This window comes from Mirounga leonina, unplaced genomic scaffold (assembly GCF_011800145.1).
Source record: "Mirounga leonina isolate KUSES-001 unplaced genomic scaffold, KU_Mleo_1.0 Mir_366, whole genome shotgun sequence".
In the NCBI taxonomy this organism is placed as follows: Eukaryota; Metazoa; Chordata; class Mammalia; order Carnivora; family Phocidae; genus Mirounga; species Mirounga leonina.
The window spans coordinates 28,719,858-28,729,702 of NW_023270709.1; the positions used below are offsets into that span (position 1 = coordinate 28,719,858).

The following is a 9,845-nucleotide window of genomic DNA, read 5'->3' on the forward strand; positions in this document are numbered from 1 at the left end:
AGTAGACACAGGCGCGTGCTTTACGAGGTTCTCAGAAAAATAACGAAGTTTCCGAAGGTGGGCATCGAAGCATATGTTCCTTACAGGTCCAAGGTTCAAGTTCTATCCGGGGGCTGCAGACTGCGTCTTTCTCCTCCAACGTAAAGCTCTCGCACCCGGGCTTGGCCCCGGAGGCTCTCCTGCTAGTCGCGCGCAAATCTGAAGAGCAGAACCGGGGGGTAGAGGGAGAGCCAGGATTGCCGTGCGATCGCAGAGCCAATTGCTCAACGCTTTGCAGTCACGGCCGCGGGTCTGTGCCACTCGAGGGAAGGAGGCATGCTGGGTGGTACCTGCGATGTCCCGGGGAACTACGCCTAAGGCCTAAACCAGCGGAGGCTGTAGAGATGGAAGGGATAGGACCTTTAACAGCAGAAGGAAAGTGGGGAAACAGGATTTAGAGTCTGGATGGATCTGCAAACAGCGTGCACTCACAGAATGCACACCCGTAGCTTGCCTAACGTGGACGTCCTTGTCTTTCCCCAAGCTCGTAAGCTGGGAGCAGTAGAATTTCTGCTTATTTGTTTGTTTTTATTTGTGGTCAGTGGGATGGGATCCAGAAGATGAACGTAAGTTTGGTTTTGGACAAGAATTTTTAGACACGTATGGGACAGCCTCCTGGAAACCTCTGATAAGCACTGTGATCCGTGGCTCTGGAAGTCTGCGGAGACCTCAGATCTAGAGATTCTGATTTTTGTATGTATGCAGAAGAGAGTGCCCATGAAAAATAGACGGGATTTGTTGCTCTTCCAGGGCTGAATCATAAAGACATTTCTATTCTTTTCTTTTTAAGATTCTGTTTACTTATTTGAGAGGGAGAGAGCAAGCACGAGTGGAGGAAGGAGCAGAGGGAGAGAAGCAGACTCCCCACTGAGCAGGGAGCCCGAGGACCCTGGAATCATGACCTGAGCTTAAGTCAAGAGTCGGTTGCTTAACCAACTGAGCCACCCAGGCGCCCCATAAGGACATTTCTTAACCAATCCTCCAAGTTCTTTCTTGGTCTACTCTCCTAATGAGCAGGCCGACTTGGAACCCATGTGTTGAAGATGGCGAGCCACACACTGAAAGGAGCTGGGTCCTTGACCTGTTGATTGAAGGAACACCCCCCATTGATCAGGAACCCCCATTCTCTACTGTGTATGTACAAGAAATACATTTCTTTTCTGCTTAAGTCATTACATATTTGGGGGGTTGTTTTGGTTTTACAGCAGTTAGCACGATCTTAACTAATTCATCTTTAATCTGCAAATTCATGGCCCTTGATTCTAGGAACGTATTTTAAAATATTTGTTTGATCATTTTCTTTTTGTTCTTTCTTCTTCTTTTCTTCTGTCTTCTCATTCTCTTCCTTCTCTTGTTTAGAATTCCTATTAGTTGGTTGTTGAACTACCTGGAATCATCTCTGAATGTCTTCACTTTCCATTTCTGTGTCTTTTTGTTATACTATAAGAGAAATTTCCTCAGCATCAGAGAGCCATCCCCACGTGGAACTTGCTCATGGAAAGCTCCTTTTCCAAGGAGGAAAATAGGAGCTCATGATTCTACCCTCCCTGCCCTTCTGCTACTCCAGCTCCAAGTTAGGGGAAGAGAGAAGGGAATTCTTAGAAATCCCTATCCAGACAACTAGGTATTTTTATTTCTGACTTAATTCATTTTGACTCTTTCTGCATCTGTGAAAGTATTCAGCAAATATTGAAGGTACTGAGAGAATTCAGATCATTCTGGAATTCTTCCAAATAACTTCTTTATTATTTCCTTCTTCTTACATAAACACTTGTTGAAATCGCTTTCTAAGCCCAAGCTGGAGCTACTCCTGCCAGGGGGTGCCACGTCAGCAAACCGAAATTTAGGTAAATTCCACATCCTTGTGGATGACCTTGACCTGCTTGGCCAGAACTTCAGAGTATCCAGTCATTCCCCACATGCCCGGCCAACTCTGGGCCTCCTCGCCCCAAACAAGGCTGATGTGGCCCCAGCCCATCAGCAGTTTTTTTGTTTTTCTCTTCCTTGTTCTTTATTCTTTATGCTATAAAAGTTTCCTGCCTTTTAGCCCATTTTGCAGTTCTCTGAAAGGAGACTGTCCGTTTCATGAAGTGTTAAAGTTCGTTTGTATCACCTAAATGGTTTTCTTTCGTCATTTTTTAAACACTAGAAAAGCAAGGATCAGCCACCATCTTGAATTCAGCAAGAGCTCCTAGGCTGCAGGCTCCTGCAAGCTTCAGGTCACAACTTCCCTCACCGGCCAAGGTTCTTTTTCACTCTTTCTTCTCACAATGCTGTGGAAGAGTGAAAATGCAGTTCATATATGAAAAAACTTCAGGGGCTCCTGGGTGGCTCTGTGGGATAAGCATCTGACCCTTGGTTTCATCTCAGGTCATGATCTCAGGGTCGTGAGATTAAGCCCTACATCGAGGGCTCCCCACTTAGTGCAGCTTCCTTGGGATTCTCTCTCCCTCTCCCCTGCTCTCTGTCTCTCAAATAAATAAATCTTAAAACAAACAAAAACCTTCAAGGATTTCCCAAATGTAATAACAGTTTGAAAAATATGCTTGGCATTACCATCAGATGTGAAGCAAAACAAACAAACAAACAAAAAACAAAAAACACTTTTCTAAACTATAGTTAAAAAATAATTTAACCATGTTAGAAGACTGAATTATCTCTCTATAGAAAATAATGCTACAAAACTGTTATTATATGAAAGGTTATAAAAAATAATGCAGCAAATAATGTAGAAGAAACATGTTAGAGGTATATTAATAAGTTAACTTTTTGTGACGTTTGTGGAATTCATCAGCTTTTTAAAATTTGTAATTTGTTTCTATTTGTTTTCTTATTCTAAATAAATACTTTCATAGCAATTTTGTATTCACGTTTTTATATTTTTTTCTTAAAGATGGCCCCAATATGATATAAGCTTTGGGTTCCGTGAGACATGGATCTGATCTGCCACGGAATTTTAAAAATCACACATCTTGGGATGTCTGGGTGGCTCAGTTGGCGTCTGCCTTTGGCTCAGTTCATGATCCCAGGGTCCTGGGACTGAGCCCCGCATCCTCCCTGCCCAGTGGGTGGCTTGCTTGTCCCTCTCCCTGCTCTTATGCTCTTGCTCTCTCTCTCCCTCTCAAATAAAATCTTTTTTAAAAAATAAAAATAAATAAAAATCACACATGTTTACCCCAAACATTATTACCCCAAGCAAACATTATGACTAATATAGATATATCAGGAATGGAGACATTGAGCTCTGTGATGGCCGAGTGCTGAGGTGTTGGGCTTGAACTCTACTGGGGCTCCCCTCAGCAAGCTCGGAGTCCTGCTCACAACAGCTTCGCTTTCTAACCTAAGCTGCTGCTAAGAGTTATTCGTGGCCGCGGTACCACTAATTGTGTTGGAAAAGACAACATTAATACCATGGCAGCAAGCCCCTTCCTTGTGCCCAGGACTGCTTGGCAAGATATGGGCATATGCCGATTTGAATCTCAGCATTCCGACCTCAGTCTTGACTTTCTTTTCTTGCTAGAGAAGAGCATTCTCCAAACTGAGGTACTCCAACTTGAAATAATTTCCTGTTGGACAATTCTGTAACCCAAAAAGAAAATAAGTCTGAAGTTATTGGTTTTCAGGGAACTTGAGCTGCTCCTAATTATCCCCAACTCAGTCCATCAGTTTTTGAGTGCCTTATCTGAGCAGCTTCAAACCTTGCATAGAACCCAAAACATATTCAGCATATAGTAACAATTTTCAGAAATCCTTGAGCAGATGGTCAAAGAAAAGCAATGTGGTCACCTAAAATGATGGCAGGCTTTGAAATAATGTTAGGTACACTTCCAATATCATTTAAACTGTTTTGCAATATATTTTTAAAAATTAAGTTTTCCTCATAGGGGAAGGGAAGGAAAAATAAAATAAGATGAAAATAGAGAGGGAGACAAACCGTAAGAGACTCTTAACTCTAGGAAACAAACTGAGGGTTGCTGGAGGGGAGGGGGGTCGGGGCGGTAACTGGGTGATGGGCATTAAGGAGGGCACGGGATGTGATGAGCACTGTTATATGCAACTGGTGAATCACTAAACTCTACCCCTGAAACTAATAATACACTATATGTTAACTAAATTGCATTTAAATTAAAAAAATTTTTAAATAAGTTTTCCAATTCATTTAAAATAGCTTGTGTACCAACTTTCATATGGATTTCACTGTGGCTGCATCCAACCTCCGAGCAGAAAACTGTAACATTCCCCCTGCAGATCGGCATAAGGTAACGATAGCATAGAGCTAAGCTTTCACCCTTTCTCAAGGGTGAGTCTCCCACATTTATCCTCTTCTGTAGACCCTGAACCTCTCTAATGACTACCTCTCCTGGTCATCTTCTGTCTCGCAGAGCAAGCTGACTGCAGGGAAGATCATCCCTGCCATTGCCACAACCACAGCAGCTATAGTTGGCCCCGTGAGTCTGGAGCTATACAAAGTGGTGCAGGGACACCGGCAGCTTGAATCTTACAAGAACAACTTCACGAACGTGGCCCTGCCCTTCCTCAGCTTCTCTGAACCCCTTGCCCCACCCCGTCACCAGGTGGGGACATGCTTGTATGGACACCTTTGGTTTTGCCCATCAGTGAGTGAGGCTGTGTGTATGTGCTGGGTAGGATGTGTGTCTGCATCTCTGTACAACTGTCTCATAGCAGGTGGCGCTTTGTATGCTTGGGTTCCTGTACCTTTTGTATACCGTCTGTCCATTCATCATACAGTTTTTTGAATTGTGCAAAGTATGAGTGTGACCGGGCATATTTGAGAATTAATGAGAAGGCCAGGATGGGAAGGTAAAGGAAGTGGAAGGTGAGTGAAGGAGATAACAGGATCGCCTTATTGTGTAGACATATTGGTCAATATAAGAATATCAGTTGTTTGCACACAATGATATGGGGCCACAGGAGGGTTAGGACAAAAGAAGGTTGTGATTGATGCGTCTTAAAAAGTCAAGTCGAGGAGGGGGGTGGAGCAAGATGGCGGAGGAGTAGGAGACCTGGATTTCATCTGGTCTCAGGAATTCAGCTGGGTAGGGATCAAACCATTCTGAACACCCACAAACTCAACAGGAGATCGAAGAAAAGAAGAGCAACAACTCTCTCATCAGAAAAGCGACCACTTTCTGGAAGGTCTTTTCAGATTTGTTTAGAGTATATTTTCTGGGGACGTTGTTACTCTGCTAGCATTTTGTTCTCTCATTAATCTATTCTCCTCTGCACAAAAAGTCAAGTCGAGTGGTTGGGCTAGGATCATCTGGGTTAGCCTGCACTGCACTCCCCTGTGTTTTGTCCTATAGCACTATAACCAAGAGCGGACGTTGTGGGATCGCTTTGATGTACGCGGCCACAGCCTAATGGTGAGGAGATGACTCTCAAACAGTTGCTTAACTACTTTAAGGTGAGCCTTTTCTACAGTCACTCCACCCAGGGGTGCTGGTTGTGCAGATGATTCGTACTCTCCTTTTCTGTGACACTGTTGTCTGTCCTCCTTCCCACCCTCCTCCAGACAGAGCACAAATTAGAGATTACCATGCTGTCCCGAGGTGTAGCCATGCTGTGCTCCTTTTTCATGCCAGCTCCCAAACTCAGGGAACAGCTGGATCAGCCGTGAGTTGGCCGCTGGGCAGGCTGAGGAAGGCCCTGTGTGGGGTGGGAAGCCTTACTACTTAATGTTCGTGGTTATCCCTATCTTCTTCACCTCCATGTGTGTATCCTCTCTTGCTTTCTCCTCCCTGGCCCTCTTCTCCCTTTCCCAGGGTGACAGAAACGGTGAGCCATGTGTCAAAGCGAAAGCTGGGCCACCATGTGCTTGAGCTGTACTGCAGTGATGAGGTGGCGAGGATGCTGAGGTCCCCTGTGTACGATGCACCATCCGCTGACTCCCCAGTCCCCAAACTGTTTAGTTTCAGATCCCTTCTAGTTGTGGCAAAACATGTGCCTAGCCAGGCACATAAGCTTTACGTCCTTTTGAGAACCTTTTTTTTTTGTGGTTGCTTTCTACTGTGTAGAATTGGAATGGCTAATAAAGACTTATTAATGCAAAAAATAAATAAATAAAATAATAAAATAAAATAGCTGGTGTAAACTTGACTCCAAAACTTTCCAAAGCTGAATGAAAAGGAAACAAAAGACCAATCTCACTCATGTGTATTGTCACAAAAAATATGAATAAAATGTTGACATGTTAAAATGAACACCATATTGGACTAATATTTTTCTAGGAACATGAGAATGATTTATCATCAGGAAAAAATCACTATTAAGATGAATTAATAGCTTGAAGGAGAAAAAAATGAAATCCTCTTAGTAGGTGTCAAAAGGAATTTGGAAAAATTCAAAATCCAAATTGGTGCAGCTACTATGGAAAACAGTATAGAGGGTCCTCAAAAAATTAAAAACAGAACTACCATATGGTCCAACAGGTCCACTTCTGGGTATTTATCCAAAGAAAGCAAAAACATGAACTTGAAAAGATATCTGCACTACTATGTTTATGCAGCATCACTTACAATAGCCTATGTGTCCATTGACAGATGAATGGATTAAGAAAATGTGGGGGGTGTGTGTGTGTGTATGAGTATTTTCCAGCCAAAAAGAGAAGGAAATCCTGCCATTTGTGAGAACATGGATGGACCCTGAGGTCTTTATGCTAAGTGGAATAAATCAGACAGAGAGACACAAATACCATTATGATCTCATTTATATGTAGAACCTAAAACAAATAAACAAAAAACAACCCAAAACCCTCTTACATACAGAGAACAGACCAGTGGTTGCCAGAGTGGGGGCAAAATGAGCAAAATGAGCAAAGGGAATAAAAAGGTACAAACTTCCAGTTATAAGATAAATTAGTCCTGGGGATGTAATGTACAGCATGGTGACTCAAAAGGAAAAAAACTAAAAAATCAGAAACTTTCCCAGGCAGATTGGAGAAGATTGTTTCTATGCTTCCACCATATCCTAAAACTAAAAAGCAAGTGTTTTCTGAAGAGAATCAGATCGTCCATATGACTCCAAAGCCAACATCATGTTTAAGGAATAATGTGGTCCGTCTAGTCTAACCAAGTACAAGAACAATGAAGGGAAGAAATCAGACAGAGAGACACAAATACTGTTATGATCTCATTTATATGTAGAACCTAAAACAAAACAAAACAACCCCAAACCCTCTTACATATAGAGAACAGATCAGTGTTCTACACCTACCCTACAAAATTGGGTGAGGGGAGATGTTAATGATGTTAAAGATAGAAATCCAAGAGAATCCACTAAAGAGCTTAGACTTCAGAAGTTCAACGTGATATGATGAGCACTGGGTGTTATACTCAACTAATGAATCATTGAACATTATATCAAAAACGATGATGTGCTATACCTTGGCTAATTGAGTGTAAATAAAAAAATAATTTTTTTAAAAAAGTTCAATGTTATCTCCTCTGGAACATGACCACCTGTTTCTAAAGGGTGCTACTTAATTGTCATGCAAAACTTCCCAGCTTGGATCTGCAAACCACCTTCAAATTTCTAAATTTGTTTGTTAGGGGGTATTAAGATTCTGTCTGTATTTTCACTCTTTGACCAAAAGATTATTAATAAAATCACAAACTCTAGCATGTTCCTTGTCTTAGAATTATGTGTCAGATGGTTTTGTTTCTGCCTTTGGGCCATAACAGAACTAGCAGGTCTATAGTTTGCTGAGCTATATGTCAGCCCTTCTCCCCGCCCCCTACCCTCTCTACTCCCCCCATCACCCTTTCAGAGAAAAGCTCCCAGATTTGGAACCATAGGTTTCTGTTTCAGTGGAAAACAGAATTCCCTTGCCTCCCTAAGGACAGAGGGGCATGTCTTGGTCAACAAAAATGCAGAAACTTTTGTAGCCATGTGATTTATGAAATTGGGATTAGACAGAAAGATAAATGTAAATATTATAATGTAGGGATGTTTTCCCCTTTTTTCCCCTTCCTTTTCATTTCCTTGTTTTCTCGCTGAAGTGTAAATTCTAAGATTTTAGCCCTAAAGTTACTTTTAAGACAGTGCAAATATGTTGATTTCTCATTATGAATGGGGGAAGGGAAATTTGTTAATCAGGCAAAGGAGGGGAAGGGGAGAGACAGAAGTTAGGGCAGAATGTGAAGCTTTTTTTCAGTGAGGTTTGTGGCAAGTGGGCCCAACCATTACTTTGGTCGCTGAAAACAGAGGACGCATTCCTCTTCTCTGTCCATCCAGCCGTCCCCAGGGCTCAGGCACCTTACCTTGATCAATGCTAGCAGTCTGGGAAGCCCATCTACTGAAAGATCGCCTTATGCAAAGAATCCACATAATGTTGAGTCACCGAAATAGTTCGGTTTGCAGAGCATTAGACTGAGGCTTGAAGTTCCATGGTTAGATCTTGCATTTCACTGAAATTATTTTCTCGTGGCCCTATTCCAAAAGTAATTGACTAAGGGCCCCCACTCCTTGCAGAAATAAATATTTTAGAGTGACAACATAAATTTTTCACGTTTTACCCAAGGGAAATTCAGGGCACTACCCCAAAAAATGGCAGAAGTGGGAAGGTCACTCTGACCTTCCTCCCACCCCTGAATTAGGTCATAAAACCACCAAGTGAGAGGCCCCTTCTCTATACTGAGAGGAAAGGAGCGTCCTTGTCTCAAGAAAACCAAGGGAAATCAAGAAGAATCCTAACAAACAGGCCTTGCTAAGCTTCGCCCAATTTACTACACTTACCTCATAGTTTTTTGACCTGCACTATTTTTCTCTGGCTGCCCACTCTTCATCAAACCCAGCATAAAAATACTCAGACTAAACCGTTTCTTATGGTCGTCATTTCCTCATGAAGGCGCCCACATCACGCAAAACTTACATCTAATAAATCTGTATGCTTTCTTCCTGTTAATCTCTTTGTCCTTTTAATTTCTGGACACAGCCAGAGACCCAAAGAGGGTCACTTTTTCCTCCCCTACACTGCCTTCCTAAAAGAGACAAAATATATTTTGTGTGTGTGTGTGCAGCCGTTTCTATAATCCACGAGTTACTACGCCGCGCCTTGCGCTCCTTCTGGGACACCCTCCGCGCCGCCGCGCATCTCTCCCTGGCCGGTGAGCCTGGACCCCAGCCCTCCACAGCAGGCACTCCAAAAGTGCTAAGCCAAGGACTGGGCCAGAATGTGGGTTTTGCCTTAACCCCCAGGGAAGATACTGCTGGAGAAAACTGGGAGACATGGGAGACGTTGGCGAGAGAGACCCTCTCCGTGGGAGGGTGTGAGAGTGGAGGGGAGAATTCTGCTTTGACTTGGGTTTGCTTCAAACAACTCGTCATTTTCAAGGGACCCAAACCATCGAGTCCGTGGACAGACGGGGGTTACTGCTTTACTTCTAGAGTTGGACGATTCACACCTCCCCTGTTCCACCCACTCCTGGTGGCTGTGAAGCTCCTTCCAAACCCCTGCTGCTCTGTGGGCTAACCCGCAAACGAGCCAGGGGACACCGCCGCGTCGAGGACAGGGGACACTCCTTCTCCCCGGAGCTCACAGACGCGGAGTGGCCGGCCTTCCTCCGGGCTTGTGCGGCCTCCCGGGTCCTCAGCGTCCTCGAGGCCTCCAGGCAGCCCCGGGCTGGCCCCGGGCAGGTGGCAGCATCAGCCCCGCACCTGCGCCACCTCTCCGAGCATCCGTCAACGCCTCGGTGGTGCTCCCCTCCAGCAGCCAGCCTCCCCTCTCTGACGTGCAGCTGGGCGTCCCCGCGGGCTCTGAGGGTCCGTGGCTCAGCTGCGCGTCCTCG

General features: G+C 44.0%; 1 protein-coding gene across 2 annotated transcripts; it reads left to right on the forward strand.

Annotated features, from left to right (window-relative positions):
- The first annotated feature begins 6 nt into the window (after positions 1-6).
- On the forward strand, positions 7-6,149 carry LOC118027295 (ubiquitin-like modifier-activating enzyme 1). 2 transcript variants are annotated; one of them, XR_004683791.1, is made up of 6 exons: positions 7-140; positions 4,208-4,298; positions 4,422-4,613; positions 5,364-5,464; positions 5,573-5,673; positions 5,823-6,149. XR_004683791.1 is itself a non-coding variant. In XM_035030502.1 (5 exons), the coding sequence occupies exons 2-5, from the start codon at positions 4,227-4,229 to the stop codon at positions 5,877-5,879; spliced, it is 381 nt and encodes a 126-aa protein (XP_034886393.1). In that variant the 5' UTR covers positions 7-140; positions 4,208-4,226; the 3' UTR covers positions 5,880-6,149. The 2 variants fall into 2 exon arrangements, 1 of the variants encoding a protein (XP_034886393.1); XM_035030502.1 differs by lacking the exon at positions 5,573-5,673 and having other exon boundaries at positions 5,364-5,423.
- Positions 6,150-9,845: the final 3,696 nt, after the last annotated feature.

What these genes read in the sequence shown, in the direction of transcription:
- LOC118027295 (XM_035030502.1), top strand. Translation starts at nt 4,227, where the DNA reads ATGGATTTCACTGTGGCTGCATCCAACCTCCGAGCAGAAAACTGTAAC. An exon ending in CCCCTGCAGATCGGCATAAG is followed by an intron (nt 4,299 to 4,421) that starts GTAACGATAGCA and finishes TCTGTCTCGCAG; the next exon opens with AGCAAGCTGACTGCAGGGAA. An exon ending in TTGCCCCACCCCGTCACCAG is followed by an intron (nt 4,614 to 5,363) that starts GTGGGGACATGC and finishes TTTGTCCTATAG; the next exon opens with CACTATAACCAAGAGCGGAC.